Genomic DNA, 24415 nt, shown 5'->3' with positions numbered 1-24415 from the left:
CTTGTTATGAATCATTTAAGAGACTACAGTAAATGATAGCTAAGTTTATTCCCTTTCGATTCTTTATTTTTTTTTCCTGTGTTGCTTAAGCAGATCTAACTTAAAAAGTACCAAAAAGCGAGCTACTCAGAACAAAACAGGAACACTTAGTCACTTACCTGAGAAGTTCCTTCTTTAAGATCCACAGATCCACTACACAAGCTACTTCTGCCAGCTCAGAGATTGGGGCAGAAGAGATCTAGCAGTCAGCAGCCAGGGAAAGCCTTGCTTTCTGCCTTTACCTCCACTGCACTCCCAGTGCGAGAGGTGACTCTAAAACACTTTCCTAACTACAGATTGTATGAATTATAATTTGAGAAAGAATGCAACAAACTTCTCTTTCTGCAAAGCACAGTATGTTATCTTATTCCAGTTTTCATGTATTTAGTCTGGATGATCTATTTGTGGATCAGATTATGGATATTAATACTACAAGAAAGAAGAAATTTCAGATAAGCATAGGTACCTTTTGCTATTGTTTGCTGTACTAAGGTTCACATATCCATTGTGATAGAAATTTCTCAGCTGTCTGTTGTCCATACTGGGAAACCAGGACTGTTCTCCATAATTTGGGCATCCAAACAGAGATAAATAATCTCCTCACTCATCCCTGAGATGCTCCTGACCACCATCCAAGGGCAGAAACAGAACTGGCCAGCTATGAATGATCAACATGCAGAACTGAGCATATCAAAATCACACAAGGCAGAAAATTTCAGAGGTAACTGTTCTGTCCCAAGGCTGGCAGTCTCCAAAAGCTTGGAATTTGATGCTTACACAAAGAAGAAACACTTTGAATTCAGCAGCTGTGTGCTATGGGGGGCTACCTGCCTGAAACAGAAATGCAGTGCTAATTCTAGCTAGACAGATCTCCCTGCTTCATACAATGATTGGCCCGAGCAGAGCAGACCGGTGGTGGGATCGGGGCCTCTTAGCAAAGGGGTCAAAACAAAGAATTCAAAGAAAGGAGGTTTCGAGGTCATGTTCTGTGGCACTGTGAGGTCAGAATAAAGCCTATAACCTAAGAAAGTAGTCAAGACTGAGATAGGATTTTTTTTTTTTTTTTTAAGAGAAGCTTAAGAGCATTACATTACAGTAGTTTTCATAGATTATTCTTCCAACCTCCATAATAAGGCTCTTCTTGGGAAATCCAGATTACACAATTAGTTTAAGACGTGATAATTAAACTGTTGCCTTTACAAGGGCCATCAAACTAAGGTGAGTATGCTAGCTTCCCTTTTGGGGTATTTCAGCAATCACCTGATGTACATACTCACTTTGAAACCTGCCTAACCCCGGAGGAAGCACAGCAGACCTTCTCTGCGAGCTAGACTTGTCCAATACAGCAGTGCCACGTTGATCAAGCCTGAGAGTCAGAGCTGCTTTGTTCAAACTGAGCGTTTTTGTTACTCTTTCCTATCTTCTGCATTGTTTTGAGCATCCATCAAGTAGTTGGGAAAGACAGCTTTGCAAGAGATGACTCGATTCATCATTCTCACATTTTAGAGGTTGGTCAACAGATCATAGAGTAATGACAAAAACAGACTCAAGCATGATTTGTGTTTGTTATAGTACTTCAATCTCCAATCCCCCAGTTGCAAGCCCGATCTTCTAGAATATGCTGAGGCCAGCCAGTGCTGCGTGGTATTTCTATTCAGCCCAGTGACAGGCGCAAGTGTATGTCACTGAACTCCAGAAGCCACGAGTCCACGAGTCCCATCAGTGGGCGTGCTTCAGCCTTCTCTTGGGCCAAAACCAGAGTCAGAAAGATCTGTGCGGAAAACCAACAGGACTTGGCACCTGGAAACCAGCAGTACCAGCTACTGCCAGTTCAAATTATCAAAAAAAAAAAAAAAAAAAAAAAAAAAAGACAAGATGAGGAAAAGCAGCAAGCTGTGACCCATCTAACAAAACTAAAACCTAATTCTGAGAAGTCTTTGTTAGAAAGGTAGCGGGATGCTCCAGAGGGGTCCCAGAGAGGACAAGGAGAAGGGGGAGGCAGCATGCGATGCATTCATCGGGTAGAGATGAGGAGCAGCTTCATCTTTTGTGGACTTCCTATGTGTCAGCAGGAAAGGGACAAAGCTGTCCTTGGAACTCTTGAATTGTTCCACAAAATCATGTTCACCACTCTTAAATGTCAAAAGGCAGCTTTTTGATTTCCATAATGAGACCCTTTACCAACCTAACTGGATGCTGCTCAAAACAGAGCTGGTTACAAGTCGCCCAGGTGTTTCTGAAACAATATTGTAAAGAGACTGACCACGTTTCTTGCCCCAGTTACCAGAATCAACAGGCAAGACTTCCTGTGGGAATTAAGGGGTTGCATCGACTTGCCATGCTGTCTTTATTCCTTTCAAAAATCACCTTCAGTGATTTTCTCCTGGAGACTGGGTGGCACCACCTTTCCTCCGTGCGTCCCAGCAGAAGCTAGGAACTGACACACATCTTCTCGCTCTCTGCCCCCTTCAGTGCTCTCCCTGCTGCTTCCCCAGAGGGGACTCTGGAGGGCAGGCAATATTTGTGTTAGAAATCCTGTCCCTTCGGCTTGCAGTGCTGCCTGTTTACATTACCCTGCTTTGTCAAAACACCACGAGGCGCTTCCAGTCAGGTGCAGTTTATTTATACTGGCCTCGTGCCGCCTGCGTGCTCCTAACACTCCCCGAGAGGAGTCAAGGCAAAGTTTGTTTGAACTTGGCTGTTCACAAGGGATCCCGAGAGCTGAGAGGCCAACCTTTTTATTTCCCAAAGCCTCTCTAACCAAGGCAGAACTGACTGTCTGCCTTAACACGTAGCCTCTCTGTTCCTCCTTCACGTTGTGCCAGGTTCCATTTCGACTGCTGTGCTCCGAAGAAGTTGTAGAAGTGGGAGAGAGAGAATAGTGGGGTTGTTGAAGCCTCTTCTCTGTGACTTCCACGGTGAGCTGACATCTCTGCCACCACCCTGCTCTCCGCTGGTAGCCTGCCCCCAGCAGCAGCTAAGGAAAAATGGCTTTGTGCTTCAGCTGACAGCACGCTGACTGAGGGAAGATGTGTCTGCAGTGGGGCCTCTAAGGCAGAGGAATCTTGAACTTCAAAGCAGAGCAAGTTTTCTCATCTCAAAATCTTTCCTTTTTCAAAGAACGTCTTTAAAGAAAGCATAGAAGAGCCATTTACACTAAAAGACATTAATGGCAGAAGAATAAAAGGATATAAACCAACGATGAGGGCCCTTTATGAAGTAAAAACCTTCAAATGTCTCAATCAGCCACATGAAGGTCAACAAAGCCTTTTGACACCATCAGCTTACCAGGGGAGGGAGGGAAGAACCCCCACCCACATTTTAAGAGAGTGCTGAACGAATGAATGAAGGACAATAAATCCCCACTGCAACCACGTGCAACATTGCTAGCCTACACTTGGTGACTCATCGAGCCCCTCTTTGAAGGTTTTACCACAAACATGGTTCTGGCTCACTTTTCTCTGCCTTCTGCCTTGCTCTGTCTAGTTGGGGGCACAGTGGGGAAGCACCAGAGATTTTATCATGTTTGTTTCTTCTGGGGCAGTTCCAAGGGAATATGCATCGTGCCATAAAGTATCTCCAGGTCTTCAAACTCTAGGCCTTCCCAGTCCAGTGATCACATTATGCTACAGTGATTCTCCAGAAAGGAACCCAGTATTTTAACAGAGATTCCCAAAGCTTTCTTTGGCTTCCTTGGTGACTGATTTTTATTTTTTCCTCCTACAAACAGCAATGCAGGGGCCAGAGAGGATGAACAGACCCAAGACACGTTTCCCACCTCTCCTGGCAGGTGCCACCTCCTTGCTACGCCTGACACACTCGGCTTTGCTGCAGAGGGGAGGAGGTGCCTGAGGCCTGGAGCCGCTGATGGCTGCGGGAGCAGCTGGGTTTGAGCTCTCCCACTTGGGTGCTCCCTGGGCTTCTCTCCCTCAGCCGGAGGGAGGTGTGCAGACAAGAAGGCAGCACTGGCTCCCTGTCCTGTGCTCAGCTGCTTTCCAAACCTGCCTGCTCCTCTTCTGTTGCGGACGACATCAAGGCAACCGCACACAGAAAGGACCGCTGAGGAAAACCTGTCTGCTCAGACAAATGCACTTCGGAAGTACAGAAGTCAGATTTTTATTTATTTTAATCTTAATTTTTTAATCTAATTTTTAATCTTAATTTTTTTTAATCTCCCCCCTCTGCTCCTTTCTTCCTGAAGGTGGATGAGACACCAGGAAGTACACGCTGGCCTGAAGAGAAAGCAGAACTGCAAAGATAACCTCCCTGCAAAGCAGACGTATGCCTGTGACAGAGCTAGGAAATACACACAGCATCGTGATACCACGTTAAAAAAAATAATCCAGAATCTTAGCATCTTCCTCGTGAAGTTTTGCAAAGGCAAGGCCTGGCTGCTTCGGAACAGAAGGCTTGAGAAATAAGGCATCCCCTTGGTATCACAGTGCCAACAGCTGTGGCTACAGCTTCGTGCTAAACCATCCACTGTAATGGATTTGTGGATCTTACCAGAAGGAAAACAAATACAGATCTGAGCACAAAATTAAACAAACAGCCCATCTATACAGGAGTGAATATTCCAATTTACACAATTATAATGTGATGCTAACCTTGATTCTAAATAGAGCAAGTGTAAAGCTTCGTTACTGAACTTCACATACGTGCATGCAACTAAAGCCTTTTCTTTCAAAATATAGTGTAGGAGATTTTTCTTCTCCCCAGAAGATAAGATTTTTCTTCTCTTCAGAAAAAAATCATTCTAAAATACCTTAACCGCAAACATCTGACCATCTCAGAGTTCATCCAATACAAATCATGTAGTATGTTTTCTGCTTTTTTCTTAAAAACAAAACAAAACAACCCCAAAAAATGAATGTATTCACACAAATTATACACCTAACCAAGAGTGCACACGTTTATGAGGAGCTAAGAGAGGCAAGGAAGCTGCAGTTATGAAGCGAATGCTATCTTACATCAGGAAGCCTTTCCAGCAGGTCACTCAGGTGCCGCAACGACACCAAGGAGTGCTTGCTCAGTGTGTCGGCGGGGGAAATGGCCAACAAAGGGATTAATCTCTCTCTCCCAGCCTTTGCAGGTTCTGCAGACTCAGAATAAAGCCCAGGACTAAACCATATAGATACATTAAAATCATGAGAATTTGAAAAAGCAAAGGAGGGAACAAGGAGGAGGAAGAAGAGAAGGAAGAGGATAGTAGGGACCACAATACAGAAGGACGAGGCAGAAATTCAGATTTACCTCTGGAATCCAGAGGGCACAGCTCACGTGCGCCCACTTGGTCCCTGTCCTGGTGGCTTTCATGGCACCTCCTCGTTTGGGACACAGGAGGCACTGGGGGTGTATCCCCAGCACGCAGGTGCGGCACAGCCAGCTCCCTTCAGGGACTTTTAGGATTCCGTAGCACGCCTTGGGAGAAAACAGTGATCGAGATCATTGCACTAATAGGATTTCACATTCAAACATTAATTTTCATACAGCACAAAGCTTTCAGATCCTAAAGGCACAGTTTGGCCTTTGCTTAATCCTTCTCCAGTTTTGTTACCTTAAAAGGAGTCAGGTGATCAAAGAGATTTACAGCCTATAAAACAAATGCTTTCTACACCTGCTTCTTTTTAAAGTGTGTGTCTTGGTATTGTTTGTTCACAGCACAGAACAGCCATTGTGACTGAAAAAACACTGCCATTAAGAACCTTCATCTTTGCATTTAGCCGCTTTTTAAGTTTCTGAAGAAAAAAAGGAGGCATCTCTTTAAATTAGCTTCAGCATGTACGTAGCCCTTCCTAAAAATCACTGTTTCCTATCATTAACAACTTTACAGTAACATAAATCTATTTAGATGTGAAGCAGTGAGCTGGTTTTTAACGCACATTCCTCTCATGCCTAGAGAGAGGGGGCCTTTCCTGAGTGAAATCCTGCATTACAGAACCACCAGGACAGACTAACCTAACGCTATTTTCATGTCTGACTGTTGCAAAAACCCAACAGGGGGAGCTGTAATCTCAATTTTACAAGTGATTTATTTTTTTCCTGTTCTGAGGCACGTTCCCACCAACACTCTTTCTATTACTGATGCAGAAGTGGCATTATACCAAAAGATCACATTTAGGAGGCTGGAGACGGACGTAAACCGTTCCCTAATTTAATCCAGCTAATGAGTGGGGGCGGCCTAGGCTACCAAACCAGTAGCTTGGCAATCTGGCTGAGCTGGCATGAGAGGGCACTGTGAAGGAGGAAATCTCTCGCACTCCTCCTCCCCGCCTCCAAGCGGCGTGATGACGAACAGACCTGAGGCTGCTTGGTGAAGCAGGGCCCATCCAGATTAAAAATCGAAGTGATAACTCTTTCTGGTTGCTGCCAGGCTTTCTTAACAAGTTAATAAGTCAATCAAGGAGGGAAAAACCCCAACTCTTAAATAAGCTGTCTTTGAATTCTTTACATATAGGCAGGCAGCGCTCTCCACCCTGTTTATTTTCAAAAGCAGGGTTAATAAAGGGCTTTAGGGTCACAGAGAAAGCGCTTGCAAGTCCTGAGGATGCTTCACGCTCCTGCTGGGTGACAGAGGTCCACACACAGACTGTGCTCGGCCACTTACCTGCTGTAACTCCCAGAGTACAGAATTTGGGCTTGGTATTGCACCACCCTCCTTACCCAGCAAATGGCAAAGCCCTCCACGTTTAATACCAGCTCCAATTCCACACTTGCCAAGGTAAACAAAGACCAGAGGACAGTGTCTACGCCCCTGCAGGCACCGACCTGGTGGACGCAGATGTTACACTTGTCACAAAACACCATATCGTTCCCATCTTCGCTGTCAGGGGACCGGCACACATCACAGATGACATCTTCGTCGTACTCTATGCCCAGCCCTTCTTCAGTCTCAATCGCGTGATTCATGTTCTCGTGGCAGTGCCGCTCCAGCACTTCAATCGTCTTTTCCATCGTGTTTTCATCCAGGGGCCCGCACCCTGCAGTGCAGAACGGGGAGGGGGGAATTGGGAGACAGTCAGGCGCTTTTGACCCAGTCTGAGAGGCAAAGTACAACTTCCAGCAACTACCACAGCATACACGACTTAAATTTAAAAAGCCTTTTATCAGTCACTGGCTAATTTTAGCAGGGTTTTATAAATACAAACAGAACGACTATTGAAGTAAAAGTCTGGGTTGTGTATAAGACAAAAGACATCACTCCAACTGCTGGACAAGGAGATGGCTGCTCATTTTGATTTCTTGTTGCAACTGATAAACAGGGAGATGGACATGACAAATGACTGGTAAAACCAGTCATGGAGTGCCTTCTGGTACTAAACTGTTCTCTCCAGTGCCAGAATGTTTCTTCCACTCCCTGAACGTAAAGGATCACAGTATCATTCAGGTGGGAATGGGCCTTGGAGGGATCCAGCCCAGCTCCCTGCTCAGAGCAGGGCCAGCACTGAATCCAGGTTAGGCTGCTCACAAACACACCCAGTCAGACCTTGAAAATCTCCAGGGATGGTGATTTCAGCCCCAGAAAAGCCATGATCACTCTTGTGCTTGGAGGAGTGTGTCCTTAAAGCCCTGCTAGCTCTCTCCAGCAACTTCACCCTTCAGAGTTGCCTCACTCCCCACCTAGCAGCTCCCCAGATAAGCAGAAGCCTGCTCTCCGTAAGCCCAGGAGCAGAAGGCTATTTCCTCTCTTTGCTCACCTCAGGATCTCAGTCTCTGCTATTTCACACCTGCCACAGCCAATGCCCCTACCAATTAGCCCATCCCATCTAGTTCCTCCTTCTTTGTGAACAGCAGATGTTAAATATCTCCCTTTTGCACTCGTCCATGGAAGAGCACCAGCTGCACAGGCCATCCCACCGCAACCCAGTTATTCCAGCAATATCTCCAAGATTATTTTCCATATTTCACTCCACCTCAAAGCCTTCTATACCCACAACTTGCATGGGGAAAAAAAAGTTTATTTAGCAGATTTTAAATGGGCTAGCATGCGTGCAACTTAATTATTCTGTTAAGAACCCAGCATGTCAGCTCCTCAGAACCCTGTATTTTGTAGCAATAATATGTACAAGTTTAAAAAATGGAAGCATGTGTTTTTCCTATGCAATATTTTTAACTTTTAAAGCCCTAAAATTAATTCCACCTGGTTTGGGCTCTTCCCCTCCTGTATCAGCCTGCAGACGTTGCACGTGATTTTGGACGTGAAGAAGTTTCTAGGCACAACAGGTAAAGTATCAAACGCTAACTGATCCAGCAACTCATTTTAAATGTTTTTATAGCTGTTCATTACCACGTTTTTCCTAGCATTTCCATCCAATTCTCATTCAAAGATCTTTAAGGAATCTCACACAGCAGACTACAACTCAAGCAGCAGCAGTTAACTGCTGCTTTAAAAACTAGAACATGTTGTGAAATTACCCATTTCAGTAAGCTCTTCGTTTAGCTCCTGGAGCCAAAAGATGTCCATATCATCCAAGTCATAGCGACACACCGATTCTGCCAATTCCAAGATGTTGATGTAACCTGGCTCTGTGGGCTCCTGGCTGGAGCAGTGGATGTACTTCCTGGGTCGTGTATACAGTACTTCTTTCACTTTTTCTGCTACAACCCTACACATGAAAATAAAAAGGAAACAGGGAGTTAGCTCCAGCTTTTTAAGATTCAGCCTTGAAAGACATGAAATATTTGTTATCAAGTGCAAAGAAATCTAGCATCTCACAGATTTTAAACTAGCCTGTGAGTGAAGCCAGGGTGGGAAGACAGGATTCTGTAAATGTCATTTCTTCACATGAAATATGTTAAGGTTTGCTACATAGACGGAATCATTTTTAAAATGTAAGCCTGTGCATAATATTTTCAACTTAACAAATGCTACTAACTAGCATGGCGATGCAAATGTTTTTGAAACACAGAAAGTATTATGCCGAAAAACCCTACAATCTTTGTTCTGTCTTCTTCCTAAACGATAGAAGGAAATCTTGCCAGCTTACAGTCCTCAGGATTCCAGCTTTTTCAGGAAAGCTTGATTTATTCTGCTGCAGCTAGGGAGAGGAGGAGGAGATGTTTGCTCTTCATTGGGGTTAAGCAGTCTACCCATATTTTACATGTGACACTTCATCCACGTTACATAACAAAAATAATACATTTGTAAGAACGGTTCTGTTGCTGAGCAAAAACGTAGAGGGGAAAAAACAGCTAAAAATCATCCAGGAAGCAAGGGGGGAAAAATATACGGGTATTTTTAACCTTTCAATTATTTTAAGAGATAAAAATTAGTGCTTGCCTAGTAAACTAGCCTATGAGAACGGAGAGACTGACCCTAGCTAGATAAAGTCGATCTTTCTCTGCATTTGATGCGAGAGGCCCTGCATGTGAAAGGAAGCCAGGGAGATACTGAATGGAACAGTGCCATACGTGAGAAGCTCTGCGTGCTTTCCAGAGCTTGCCCTCCCCGGCACCAGCAGAAAAGAAAAGCTGTGGGAAACAAGGCCAGAGGAGGAAAGAAGGAGCAGGCAGCAGCCGAGCAGTATCCCACATAATTCTAACTGGACAATGTGGGCTGTTAATGTCAGCACAAACAATGCTCCTCTGCCATTCTTCTTCCCCCCTTCACCTTGCTCGTTTTTTCTCGTGTTCCCTTGTGAGCTTTTCTTTTCTCTAGTCCAGACCACTCCATATCAATTTTTAACTCTAACGTAATACTGCTGGTATGAGATGCAATATATTTATTTTTAATAACTTGGTACTGACAATAGCCCCAGTGGAAATTAAATTATGCTGGCATCAGCGCTTTCACTGGACAATTCATTTATCTTCGTCTTGAAGACCATACTGGCAGTAATACCTCTACACTGAAAGACACATTTTCCACCAGGAAAGGTTACAGGACTACACTGTTAGGTTTTCCTGGTCTAAACACAAGACCAGAGGACAAACAGTCTGTCTCCTGAAACTGACATCACTGAACTTGTATATTGATCAGAGGCTATTTGTGGAAAAAGATAGCAGAAGGAGTTAAAGGCTCTGGCAACACCAACAAAAATTGTATTATGTGAACAAGTGAGTAGTTTGATCGGGTACCAGCTATTCCTGAGCGCCTACTGTTCTATTTCTTCATGCTTTATAGGGAGGCTTTTCAAGTAACATGAAAGCAACGCAAGATTTAGGTTTATTTTTAATTTAACTTTCCACACTTAAAAGAGAAAACAGATTTAACCCATAGCACCACGCGACTCAGGAAAAAATAAAATCCCCTTTTTACACTTGCAATGTAGATACCATCATGGTATCTAGACAGAACCAGATCTGAAGTGCCACAGAAATGTTTTCCAAATTGGTGCTTGTTTGGCTTAAAAGCATGCCTGGAGGCTGCTGCATTGGAGGTGTAACCGTAACAACAAGGAAACGTGGGCTGTGTTTAGACCACCTCTTTTTCGAGAGGCCACCTTCTCTGAGCTCACATTCTGCGCACATGCTTGATGTGCAATCGCTGTTACCTGAGAGAAGGCTGTGGAATTGTTTCTGGACTGGCTGGAACTTGGACTCCTTTCTCCCATTCCTGTTTCCACGTGTCCGCAAAGACGTAATATTCATCGGGGTTAACATGGTGAGAATCCGGTAGTTTCATGGCACTAATGAGATCCTTGCGGAACACCTGCAAAGGAAACCCAGGGAGAGGAGAGGCTTGAGAAAAAAGATTTCCACCAGGGGAAGCAGTATGGATTTTTCATAATCTACACTGAAACAATGCGCGTATGTTGTTAATTTTTTTAATTTTTAATTTTTTTTTTTTTTTTTAAAGAGTGCTGGCACACAAACACATTAATTTGAAGTCATCTAGATTATTGACTCTTAACATACCAGGTGCAGCAAGGCAAGAATTTTCAGCTAACTCAAAACCACACTGCTGCCTGAAGCCTAATCAGAAGGAAGAAAGCAAGCTGCTGCAGGTTACCAAGGGAAAGGGGGAAAGGAGGCCTGTACCTAGTTTATTTATAATATCACTTTCAAACAGCTCATTTTACTTGCCAGTCTGCATGCTTCATCCCAACTTAGGTACAAGGTTGCATATCTTTTTCCTCCGCTCAGTCAAGCTCTCTCTAATTGTCATATTCATCATGAGCTCAGAGCAGTTGCCATGGCAAAGTTGATGTACAGGCACTTGCTCATCTACTAAATCCATTTGAAGTTTTACTGGTCAGGATCTTCAGGATTGAAGACAAACAGCTGCCTACACTGAAGCACGAATTCTGCCTTGCTTTGTGCCTGAACCCCAGCAATGCCACCACGAAAATGCAATCCAGCCTCGGGACCCCTTAGCAAACCTACGTGGTGAAACACACCAGCGTAGGCCACCCGTGACAAACCTCCAGCTCTAACACCCAGCTCCTGGCTGCAGAGGATTCCAGTTTGATGAACGTGCAACCAGGATTATCGGCCGTCTCACAGCTTACTTGATGTAAATGCCTGTCAACTACAGGTGCATGAAATTCAAATAAAGGGCAGATGAATTTATTTATTTATTTTTTCCCCTTCCCACTGCTACCCTGCCCAAGTTTAACATCCATAAAAGCAGAACAGCGACCGCAGCTTGGTGTTGGGGAGACATCGCAACTAATTAATTGTGTTATCATAATGAGAAATCAAATCCTCAAAGGGCAATAAAATGAGAAGGGAAAATATCCCTGCAATAAGCTGTGGCAGGTTGAACTCTCTTCTTACTAATTCAGTTTTATAGCCAGAACAGTAATAAAATACTTCAGAGCCAAATATCTTCGCGTACCCTTTTCAATTTGACAGCACCAGACCGGTTAATGCCTACTGCAAAAATTCTCAGCTGTTCTTGGAAATCATCAAGAAATCGTTGTAACAAAAAAAAAATAAAATAGGCACTACCCTTTTAAGTAGAAACAGGTATTGAAAGAGGCTGCTGGTAGCTCAGAGCACAGGAGTTGCTTCACTGTGCACTACGTCTGCATCGCTCGTAGGCTGCCAGGAGAGCAAGTTAACCTGGAAGCTCAAAAATAGAGAGCAACTAAAGCCTCAGTGACAGGAGGGAAAGCATTAACGCTGTAAGCATCCATTTTAACACAAGCAGTGTCTACACAGCAAAAATAAGATGTGCACTGTTTTAAGCCATTGTAAAGAAATTGTAATTTTTTTTGTTACGAATACAGAGCCAGGTTTGTGAGGCACTCACATGGCACAGTGCCAAAGAAACCCATAAGGAAAAATAATCCAATAACTGAGAAATGCAATGGTTTAATCATTACAACGTATATTCCTCAAACCTTATCTGAGGGGTTAAGTGCTTTACAAACTACCTTTTAAAGCGCTGAGAAACACAGACATAGAGTGTTACATATCAAAACCGCTGTTTTTTAAACACTAAATGAAAAATGCTCTGAAAGGCATCAGTACTCCAACTACATCTAACTACACTGCTTAGCAGCAAATTCGTCTCCTGATCGTCCATTATATATGTGAGCTGTATCATCTCTATTTTTAGAGCACGAACTTTATTTTTCGCCTGGCCACACGGTCACCACGCAGCAACATTAAGTTCTCCACCTCAGGTCGCTGAAGTTTACAGTGGTGCTATCACCGGAGGTCAAAGATTTAACCAATATAAATGCAATGGTTGAAACCTTCAGGGATCCCAAACCCAACTAAGATTTCCTAAGAACGCTTTCCTTGCCATTCACACTTACAGCACGAGTCCAGATGAGCATTTCCTGCAGACACCTGGAATCCTTACAGAGACACCACGATCTCCAGCTCTCATCATCCATCATCTCTTCACACAGCCCATCTTCCCACAGTAAACATTTTTCCTTATCAAGTAAATTTTACTCCTGCAGTCAGCCTCAAGGCTACGAGCTGAGCCAGCTCAAAGGGCTGACACGCGTTCAGGATTTATACAGCCAACTTCTCCTCATGGTTGTGTCTTTTTGGACTCTTCTGTGACACTTACTGCATCCATGAGGCAACAGCCAGCGCAATGCAGAGCACAGCCTCTCCTCCTGGCAGTGACCCCTTCACTTCCAGTCCGCGCTCGCCTTTCGGTCACAGCAGTGAGCGTCAGTCACCCCAAAGCACCTACATTTCTAGCCACACACAAAACACAAGCCTTCAGCTGTATTTTAGCATCATCTGTAGTCTCACACAGATCAAGAAGAGCTCAATAATGAGCGTGCCTAGGCTAGCGCTGTGTCCCCACCCACCTGGGAGGATTCAGGGCCCCTCGCGTGAGGCGGCTCGGCCAGCGCCATGACACGCGCCTCGTACCTCATGCGGCAGGGCCCTGCCCAGCGCAGCCACAGCTGCCAGAAGCCACCCGATGGGGGCTGTACACACACCAACAGGAAACATCCACCTGCTGGAAGCCTCCTCGGAAGTCAGTGTGACAGTGGGATGTTTAAAAAATATTTTTGGCAATTGGAAGCGTGAAGGAATCGATGAATTTCAGCCCTGCTTACCGTGCGAGACTGCTCGGTCTGAACCTCTCCTGTCACGTAGCTGCCAGGAGCTTTACAGTTTCAGCTGAAAACGGTGCAGCAATTTGTCTGAATGAAGCCAATGAAAAACACGCTTGCTTATGTCACAATAAAAATACCAAGCCTTTTGTTGAGAAACTGTACAACTTTTTTTTTTCACACTTTAAAGCTGGGACTCCAATTTAGAAGAGGAAACCTTGTTCTCTGGTCTTTTTGCTCTGCAGTGAAGTCTGACGAGATTTGCTGAAGCAAAGAGAAGAACTTAGGCACCACTGCAGAGACATGCTGTTGTCTCTAAGCTTTTAACAGCCTAAATCCTACAAAAATTCTCCACAATAAGCACGCTCTGCTCCTCCACGGCACCAACACCAAGCTACAGTGAGACCATGGGCCTGTGGATGGAAAGATAGGGTTCACGTGTTTTATTTGTTTTTCAGACTTCGGAGTCCTATTTGTAAATTATGCTAGAAGTGCATGTCTGAAGGAAATGAACTTCTTGAATCAGGAGTTTGTAATTGTGGCACCAGGAGCTGTCTGACTTCAACATGAACTCCTTCGGCAAACACTGGGAAAATTCGACATTTGATCTTCCTCACAGGACCCCCCACTCCCACGCTGACTTTGGGAATAAATCAAGGCTATCCACCAAAGAATATGACTTCCTGGGCAATATCCTTATCTGCTAAAGATATCGGGGAGGCACATGCAATGCTACAGAGAATTATAGTGAAATATTAGTACCAAAGAGAGAGATCGGGTCTTAACTACACGACAGCCTTCTACAGCCTCCATCTTCACTGAGCCACGCAAATACCAGATCTGCACAGACCTCGGGAACGTTTTGTTTGCCATCAATGCAAACCTGAAGCCACATTTAGGGGGGGGGACAGGGAACAAAAACCTCGTCCCCCCTCAAAAATTAAAAAAAAAAAAAAAACACAACAAAATGAGTCAAAAACTTAATTTAATACCCCCCCCGCACACTTCTACCGGCGGCAACTGATCCTATTGCTCATTCAACTTACTTGCCCAAATGCTTGTGTCAGTGAGAGCAAACAGATTGGGTCATCTCTTAAAAATGGTAAGAAAAATCCTATTTCTTCTCATGACACTGAGCTTTTCAGTATGTGACCACCTACCTCCAGAACTCCACCGCGGTAAGGTGCTCCCATGGCCACGTAGGCCACCGCTGGGAACCACGTGGCAGAGGTTTAAGTAAAGCACATGTTAACCGCTCTGCTGCTGTTACAATTAAAGCAGGATTTCTCCTGGATTGCATCTAATTGCTTCACTCCTCAGGCTTCCCCTGGCGCCTGGCAGAGCCCCGGAGGAGTCAGCAGTACACACTTCATTTCCTCACGCCGGCTGTCTATAGAGTCAGAAGTCTGGCTGTCCCAGAAACAAAGTAGCGATTTTTAAAAGGCAGGAGGGAAAAAATATGCCTCTCCCCACCCAGATTTCCCCAGAAACATCCTCAGTACCCCACTCTAGAAAGAGAAAGCTGAAATGCCCAGTAGGTTTCTGATTTTTCCACCTCCTTCACAACCCATCCTGAAGGCCAGAGATGAAATTCCAGGAGCCAAATACCCATCCAACTGGAGGCATTTTCTCTAAAATGCAGAGTAAATTACGTAAGAACACAAGTTTTCCATCAGGTTTTCAGGCATTTTTTATACACCTCCACAATTACCTTCTTTTTCATCCCAAAGTCACCCATCAAAGCTTACTGTCCTGTTGTAATTTGTAATTCTCATGTTTAACACCATCAGCAAAAATTAAAGTCACTTAAAAAGCATCAGTTTATACCTAAAATCACCACATAAATAACACGGTGGACAAACTGTAGTAAGACAAGCATAATGCAGCCACATAATATCTGAGTACAGATAATCTAATCTAATACATGTAGTGTACTTCAATTTCTGTATAGATGTTTCACATCTGCCAAAGACTGCCCACCTACAGGGAACGGAGTTGTAAGGGACACACCACTTCCCAAAATTTAGTGTGCTCATCCTTGTGAGGTAGATTTTTTTCCTCATTAATACACTGCAACCTGGGCATTAATTTCTAATTTAAGGCACCTTATTACAAAGGAGGCTGGAGTCTCACGACAGCACGGGTTGGTTGGTTTGTATTGTAGCAAAGCAAATAGAAGTCAAAATAATTGTAAAACGGCCATGAAGCTACAGCTCCAGGCATGTGTACTGACTGGACCGAAAAACTAATGATGTTCAAACAGCTAAAGCAGACAGAAGTGTAGCGTTCAGCTTGTACTTCTCAAACATCTAAGTAATTTGGCCGTGCCCTGCAGTAAATCCTAACCATCAAACTCCTACTCCCTAAAACTATTTCCAAGGATTAGCCGGGACTCAAGCAAATGAAATATCGCACTTTTCTTTGGAGCAGCCATTAATCTTCTCAGCCTCTTTTACTAGTGTTTATAGGAAAAAACAGGAAATCAGACACTAAATCAACCCCGCCAAATGTCTTATCTCTGATATCTCTAACAGCACCATCTCAGGAGCCAGAAGCACATGCAAGAACCGTGTAAGAACAAGGGTTGCTAATCAGACGTAAGCTTTGGATTTGGGGATTAAACTCAACAATCAATTTTTAAAAATGGTATTAATTAAACAAAATACTTAGAAAAATCTGTACTCCTTGCCATCCGTTTAATTCCTTTTTTAATCACGTTTAATTCTCAGTCTCCACAACTTCCTATGCAGATGAGCTTCAGTCTTAATTACATGGTGCACGGAAAAGGACATCCTATTAATTCCAGCAGACTTCCTAACTTTCAGCCTCATTCATATTCTCCCACCCTTCCTCCCCAATTCCTCCATCACGAGGAGGGGCAGGACTGAAGCTCTACCTCTGCTTTTTGCAGACCATTTGAATTTTACTATCATGCCTGCGCATTCGGTCCCAAAGGCAGAACAGCTCAGCCTTATCACAAGCAAACTTCTCCACGCCCTTGTGTATTCTGGCCACCTCTTGTTAAGGAGTTCAAGTATCTTGAGATGGTATAAAAAGATTAAAAGAAAACAAACAGCAAGGTTGCACCTCTGATTTAGATGAAAGTATTATTAGGTTTTTTAACCAATTAACCCACGCAGGCTACAAACCAGCTCATTAAAATGAATAAGGGATGTTGACCAGAGGTCTTGAGAAGCCCGCAGAGATGTCCAAGCTGTTGCAGTTAATTCAGGATCTTCTAAAGCACGCACAGAAAGGTGACGGACTCCTCTTCTATTATGCATGGGGCATGCCAAACGATATGATTTAATCATATTGCCCATTCATTCACAGAACAAAACCAACCACTTTCTAACTGCAAAAGGAATCCATTTTCTGCTCAGAGTCTAATCTTGCAGGGTGCTCCTCAGGATCAAGACCTACAATTTATGTGACAGTTAAATGCCACTAAAAAAAGTTTCACATACCCCAGTAATGAAAGCAGACCATTTACTTGGGGAAGACAAGCTACATTTCACATGATAACACAGCTGTCGCTATCAGCAGCGAGGGATTAAAAACTACTATTGCTGTGGGATTCGGAACCCTATTTGCAGGGAGAGGTAAAATACTGCCACCTTAGACGGGCAGGGTTTAAAAAAAAAACCCACAACACATAATCCTAACTTAACTCTCTTACAGTATAGAGAGGGAGGGAAGACTAAAAAAAAAAAAAAAAACAACAAAACAAATCATAAGTTTGAGTGTCACATAAATCTCTGGCTCTTTTGTGCCCCCACTAGCCTGGGGGAAAAGAACTGGTCAGTCCTTCAGCATGGGCCAGCTGATGGGTTTTCCCTGCAAAAATGATTTCAGCTGTGCTGCCATCATTTTCCGCTGCAGCTTCCAAGGAGACGGGAAACAGCAAAGTAGGGGTTTCATGCTGAGCCAGGCATCCAAGTGCCTCCTACCCTGCTACTCCCACGCAGCCAACTGTTCAGACCTGCGAGTCCCTCCTGTCCAGCTTCGAGCCCGTAAGGGGCAACTCCACAGGTTGCAAGTGGCCAACAGCATCAGGAAGATCTGGAAAAACTGTTCTGACTTATGCTGCTGGTGTGCCTGTAACCTGAGCACTGTTTAGTTATTCAAAGTAAATGCTATAGCAGATAGCTTAAAGTTCCCATGTCAGTTGTTTGCGATAGATTACAGCTCTATCAGATAGATTGCAATGAGAGGCAACGCAAGGCAGAGCACTCCTCAGCCACAGCCAACTTTTTTTTTTTTTTTAGTTTTATTTACAGAGGAGCACGGCCACTACAAGCATGTCCTGTGAAGCAGCCGACAAATATACTAACCTGTTGGTCACAATATTGAAAATGAGCTTTTATTTGAAGAGGAAACCCAAATACTGGAGAACAGTTGGACTGGAGATGGCTGAGAAAGTAGAAAGAAAGCCTATGTATCCACACGCAACATAATTGAGAGAGCCAGGCTTACTGGCACGAAAGAAAAATTAATGTATGAAGACCACGAGCAAAAATATTCCCAAACAGCTATTTATAGCTTTGACCTTTTAGATTTTCTGCATCACTAACTCAAGAAACGTCTGCTGCCTGGCAAGCAGAGGTGAATGAAAGGAGAGCACTGCCAACTTGCTAAAGAGATCCCTTGCTAAAGGGATGCTGTCAGCCTGGAATTTTCAATTTCTATCCAATGGATATTAGACAACTCTTACCACAAAAAAAAACAACTTGCAGAATTACCGTAACGTGATTTTTTTTTTTTTTTGAAGGGTATGTGGTAGGGTCAGTCTTTGCTTTCCAGCCTTGTCACCAGCTGGTGCATTAGCAATCAATTTCAATGCTCTGCTGACAGCAGCACTTCACGCAGTACACCATTGCGTGAGATCTCCAGCATATGCTTTCCTAGGGGTTGGAAGGAGCGCTTGCTTCCAGCACAGGGAAAGGAAAAAATGGAAGGATAGCCAGAAGTCTGACACACAAGGGGCAGAGATTATTACTGTCACCTTCCCATCCATTCCTCTTCTTTATCCTTTTTTTTTTTTTTTTTTTTTGTGGGGAGGGGGAATATTGCAGTATTGCACTTGGGACACTCCTGCAGAAGAGGACATCATCTAAGGTTTTTTTTCTTTTTTTTTTTCTTTTTTTTTTTTTAAACTGGGAAGGGAGACTCTTAAACAAAAAGACACCAGAAAAATGCCACCATTACTGGAGATGATGTTGTAAAATACATTTTTTTTTTAATTCAAAGTGTATATTCCAAGTTTTGTTCTTCAAATTTTTATATTTATCAAGCAATAAAGGGTTCAAGATTTTATCTTGGGATAGGTAGAAAGCAGCAAAGAAGGTCACAAGAGGAGGAACTGAAAACACTGCTCCTTTTAATTCCTAGAAGTTATGTAAATAAGAAAACTCGTAGGCTGAACACATGGGCCACATCTTCATAATTGCTGGTACACACAGACGCACATGAAGACAGAATGGAGCGAAGGGAAAGAAAACAGTAATGGGAGCATCCTTAGGAAGATAAGATAAAAAAATTGGGCAGGGAGAAGGGACTGGTAAGGGACTGGGCACTGAGGCGTACTTGAAACAGCACCAAGCCTGGCAAAGCGTTTGTTTCTGTCCCCGCTTACCCAGCCTGGCAAGCAACAAAGCTGCTGCGACGACAAATGTGAGCAACAATTTCAAGACCTCCGTAGCCACGAGCTGTTTTAAGATTAAAATTCTCACAGAACCATAATCCTCAAAGATCAACGCTTTCAAGGTAAAAAAGCGTAGTAGGGTTTTCTTTACCTTCTTGGTGGCTGTAAACAAACATTATAAAGCTAGCTCTGGCCAATCTGGGTTGTGTGGAAACACTCACACAAGATTCCCTTTTCGGAATGAATCAGTGTGTTGTGTTCAAACAACTCATGATAAAAATTAAGCTTTCAAAGAAAGGACACGCTCTGAAACCTTGCTCCTACCAAACCAAATTCGTCTGGGAAGCAGCACTCAGAAAAGGCAGCACGAAGCACGTTTGCAGAATAGCTTCTGCTCTACGAACACAACCTTTATATTTATGCAGCCTCCCACAGTAGCATCTAAGCAGCTACAAAGCTGCTGTTATGGTACTAAAAATTACTTCTGGGACATAACTCTGGGTTTTAAATTCTACAGAAGCAAAGTGTGTTGTTTTGTCAGTCTTTTTCTCCTCGGTAACCTCGGGCATCAACAGTCATACCAGCACGCTGAAGGATGCATTTGGAGGGGACGTGACAGCAAGCAAGGGGAATTAACCGCAAGAAACATTTCCCCGTTTGCAGTTGTTATCTGACTTCAGCCCTCGAGAAAGCAGGCACCAAATCTGGAGGAAGAGGCAGACAACAAAATCCTCCCGAAAAGGGGCAATCGGTGGCGATGGTTGCTAGGGTGGATCTGAGCACTGCAGCGCACACGAGTGCTGAAGGAAAAGGGACTGGAGTAGTGAACACCGATCCAGAGACAGTGGTGATAGGAGTAACGGGTAGGGACGGCAATTAAAATCCTTGCTGAAGGTAACCACAAGAGTGAGAAAGTGGCAGATGATGATTAAGCACTGCTCATACGTAACCTGCCCAGTGGGGCGTTCCTGTTTCATCCTAGAGCAGAAAGGCGGCAGCCTGCCCATGCACACACACACACCAACCACTTCCTTCGCTCTCAAATCACAGATCCATCCCAGCTTTTTCAATTTCAAAAAGACACAATATTTCAGGGGAATAAAGCACCACAAGGTACCGTCTGCAAAGCCATAAGTCATTCTGGGACATCAAACACCGGAGCTCCTGCATTACTCACAGGGTGAGGAAAAACAGTGTCACGGAGCATCTGACAGGTAACAAACTAACGCGCTGGCACCGGTTCAAAGCTCGCTATTTCAAGCCTTAGAAACTTGAAAAACACATGACAAAAACCTACCCGTAACCAATCTTTAACCCTGGCTCTTACCTCAGCAGGTTTCTTTTGTTCATTTGCTGGTGTTTTTGACTTGCTCCTGTATTTAGAACAAGACGAGAAGGAAGTGGAGGGACCTGTTAAGAAAAAGAAAAGAAATAAGAAACAGAACCATTACAGCTCGCTTCAATTCATTTAATTGCTCGGTGAAACACAAGGCACTCCAATCTCCTGAATTATGATCGTTCTTGACAAGATGTGGGCAAAAAGCTCTTCTGCAGTCTGTAGGCTTGATTACAGCTCCTCCTGTTCCACTTGTTCTTTGTAAAACCACAGCGCACCGCGTTTATGGGTACATTCTGCTCTGCCCGACACAAGTGTGAGTAAACAGAGACAAGCATGCAGACCACTCTCCCTCATTTCCTTCCTAGCAGAAGTGGAAGGAGGAGCACAACTGAGGACAGAGCTTGCAAGTGCTAGAAAAACAAAGTGAAAAAAAAAAATAGCAACGATACTAAAGGGTGCTGATGAGAGAGGCAGAAAAGTACAGCGTGATGCCTAGACGTTCCTGGGCACGGTGCTAGTTCAGTACATGGCTGAGTCGTAACGAATGTGGCAACCAATCCTGGGTGCACGCAGCATGGTCAGATGGGCACGGGCTCCTAGGAAGCAAACAGACCCTGCCACGCAGGGGTTCTCTGCGGGCACACGAGGAAGGTGCAACCTCAGCCAGACATGTGCCAAGGAACTCTTAAAACAGAACTTCACTGACTTGTCTACCAGGCCACAGTGTAGAAGGTGAAGAACCAGTGTCAGATACTGCAACACATAAAGGCTCGGACTAAAGGCTGAGGGTCTGTACCGCATGAGACAGCAGGACTTTTGTATGGCCCTAGCCATAGGAAAGCTTCCTCTGGGCAGCAAAACTTCTCTCGAATTACAGATTTATTTTTCGCAGCTCTGAAAGGGAAAGGCACACAAATTTCTCCTCAAAAGCTAAGCAGGCTTAACACCCCCCCAGATTTACAGGACCCTTCGCCTGCTTTTCCTCCCCTAACAGGGCTCAGAACACAGAAGACTGGGGAAGGCGAGAAGAAATCAAGCAAGAAACATTGTTTTAATTATGGGAGGTGAAACAGTTTGCCCTCAAACCACAGAAGGAAACCACAAGGGGGTGACAGACCAAAGAAAAACTAGCACAGGCTACTTACTCTCATTGTCTGAACTGTCACTGGTGCTCAGATGCCTGTGGCGTTTCATCCTGACGCATCCTACGGAGAGAAACAGAGTTGGTGGCGACCATCAGAAGAGGACAGGCTGCGTGGACCCCGACTCGCAGGACCCAGCACCCCAAAGGCAGGAGTCCCCCAAAAGGAGAGCTGGCGGGGGTGAAACTGCAGCAGCCAGCGCCCTCCAGCCCCTTGCTGAGCGGAGCTGCAGTGCGGCCAGGCGTGGGTGCAAAACGCAGCTCACCTGCAAGGGGAGGAAAACCAAGCCCAAAATGAAGTGAAAGGCAGACGTTAAAGGGGAGTAATTCCCCAAAATGGTGAGTGACGGCACTGAAATCACCCTGTCACAACTTGGGGGACCCAAGAGCTTGGCTCTGAGAGGCCTGACAAACTACGGAGGGTATCAGTGAGGATCTGCGCCTTTTTTTTTTGGGTTTTAAACAAAACCCAACCCCACGCTGCGTAAAGGGAAGAAAAAGGAAAGCGCAGCTAAATAGCCCGCTTGTTAAAGCCTGCACATTAGTTACTGTACAATGGGTCTTGAGATTATCCAAAGACCGGGGGATAAACAGGATTTCCGGATAAGAAAAGCCTATCCAAAGGCTTTGAAGAGATTGCGACCCAACTGTTTGCAGCAGAATTGTTTAATTTAGTGGAAATTTTCAGCAGCCTTTATACTTAAGAGCATGAGTTTGATCGGCGCGTTTAGATACAGTAATCAAAGTTTAAAACTATCCTTTGATCTCTCTTTTATAGAAAGCCATTGCCCACGCTGCTGGAAGCTGAAGAGGAAAACGACGCATGCATTTGTCGGCTGGGTCTACGCACAGCACCTCCGAGTCAGGTATTTAACCGGGGGGTCCGTGGGTAACGGGACAAGGCATCGCAAGGCGGCACGTGCAGCACTTTAATAGCCTTAAATCACCTACAGAGTCCCACCAGGAAACAGCTTAATTCACGTTAATTCCCCTTCTCAGCGCCCAAGCAGGCTGGGGAAGCAAGGCAGCCACAGCACACAGGAAGAGCCTGGGTTAAAAAGAGGACCCACAGCGCTGCGGGGTTTCGCTCCCACCGCTCACCGTTCAGCTAAGAGGCTGCAAAGCTCTCCGGGGCAAACGCTGCCTGACGTGGCCCAGAGGAGCTGTTCTTTGGATGTGCTTTGGTGGCACCGGGCTTGAAATTAAGCTCTAAGTAATGAGGGATGAAGACGGCCACTTCTGTCTTGCCAGCTCCAGCAGTTTAAAGGCTCCAGGCAGGAGCAGCTCAAATGGCATTGCCTGTGCCATCTCCTTCTCTGCCAGCAGCCTCCAGCTCTGAACAGCCTGGTTGCCAGATCTTCAGGCACATCACAGGACCTTGGGACGTGCCGAGAGGACGCAGGTAGGTGTGCACAGCCACCTCCCCATTGCCACTGCTGAGCAAGAAACGCAAGCACTCCGTTTTTACGTGCGGATGAATTTTTGAGCAGCTGTTAAAAGGTGCTGAAAGCTTATGGCAGGAGACTCATCTTTTATAGTCTACATAAACACACGCAGCAATAAAACCTCTTCACTCCATCTTAAAGACAGGCGGCGCCCAGTGAAAGCGGGGTTAGACACGGGGCCGAGACGTGGCTGGGAACACTTGGGCACCCCAGGGAGGAGAGCAGAGGCAGGAGGTGGCTGCTTTGGGGGCAGAAACAACCAACAAAGCCAACCTGAGAACAGAAAGCACACCTCTGCCAACCACTCCACGGCAATGGAAACACGTCTGGGGAAGTTGTACTTGGGCAGTGGATTTGTAGCAGCTCAGGCAGGAGATTTACACCTCCGCCAGAGCCGAGAGCGGCGGCACAAGCAGTCACCCGGGGTAAGAGCCCCGCGATCCAGCATGATTATTTTTGGGGCAGCATTAACCCCAGTAACTGCGAACACACAGAGCTACAGCACATCACGGGAGCTGCTCCCAGGACAGGTTATGAAGAGGATCCACATGCTCCGTGCTCTCTGTAGGTCCCCGCTGGGAGCAGGACTCGGCTTCCTCGTGCCTCGCCTCTGCTGCCCACGGGACAGCCTCCGTCACCGCACCCCGACCACGTGCCTCAGGAGTGAGTGAAGGAGGAAAGAGTGAATCACCGGGAGGGAAAGGATCAAATGTGGAGGTGAGCAGTAAGCTCAGCAGGGTGCCAGTGCCCTTTCCCAACCGCAGAACACCAGTTACAATGAATGGCACACCAAAAACAGAACAAAAAAATAATCTTTACATGCAAAATGAAAAATCATTTTAAATTTTTTTTCCATAGTGTATAAGAGATACCTTTTTTCACAGAATAGTTCAAAAATAATTTAGAAGACTGCCTCAAGTAGACGCTGCTATAAAGAAGAAAGAGATGAGAAGAGATGAGCTGTCATTAAGAACAGGATGGAAATCCTGTATGGTGAGCAGCAAAAGCCATCAGCCTCTCTCCAGATCGCTTTATCTTCTCTCTGGCATTTTGCACGTTTGCCTGTGGAACTTTTGGTCTGGCTCTTGAGAATTTACTTCCAGTAGTTCCCAGGCACAAGCTAAGAAACATGAGTGTAAAGCAACTGAGAAATTAAATTCTGTAGCACAAAGGAGGTAAGTGGCTCCAAAAAATCCCATCCCAACCATACACCTCATTTCTCAGCCACCAAGTAATAACTCTCACTACCCTGGAAGGAAGTAGGGGTGCTTTGGCGATGGACTCCAAATGTGACCAAGCCTTATGGCCAAGCATAGATCACCTTAGAAACGAGCA

At 44.9% G+C, this 24415-nt stretch overlaps 1 protein-coding gene across 2 annotated transcripts in view; it reads right to left on the bottom strand.

The window, feature by feature from the left end:
- JADE3 (jade family PHD finger 3) overlaps window positions 1–24415 on the bottom strand; it is a 54159-nt gene that overhangs the window by 8159 nt on the left and 21585 nt on the right. For both annotated transcript variants that reach the window (XM_084521635.1, XM_084521636.1), the window contains 6 exons: window positions 21640–21699; window positions 20483–20565; window positions 10533–10690; window positions 8455–8645; window positions 6808–7019; window positions 5293–5460 (listed from right to left, as the gene is read on the bottom strand). In XM_084521635.1, coding sequence (XP_084377761.1) covers window positions 5293–5460; window positions 6808–7019; window positions 8455–8645; window positions 10533–10690; window positions 20483–20565; window positions 21640–21688 — 861 coding nt within the window. In that variant the 5' untranslated portion in view covers window positions 21689–21699. The remainder of the gene's footprint in view (window positions 1–5292; window positions 5461–6807; window positions 7020–8454; window positions 8646–10532; window positions 10691–20482; window positions 20566–21639; window positions 21700–24415) is intronic.

Source organism: Aythya ferina, assembly GCF_964211825.1.
Source record: "Aythya ferina genome assembly, chromosome: 1".
Classification (NCBI taxonomy): domain Eukaryota; kingdom Metazoa; phylum Chordata; class Aves; order Anseriformes; family Anatidae; genus Aythya; species Aythya ferina.
Note: the sequence above shows the minus strand (reverse complement) of the source record. Positions and strands in the feature narration are given on the sequence as shown.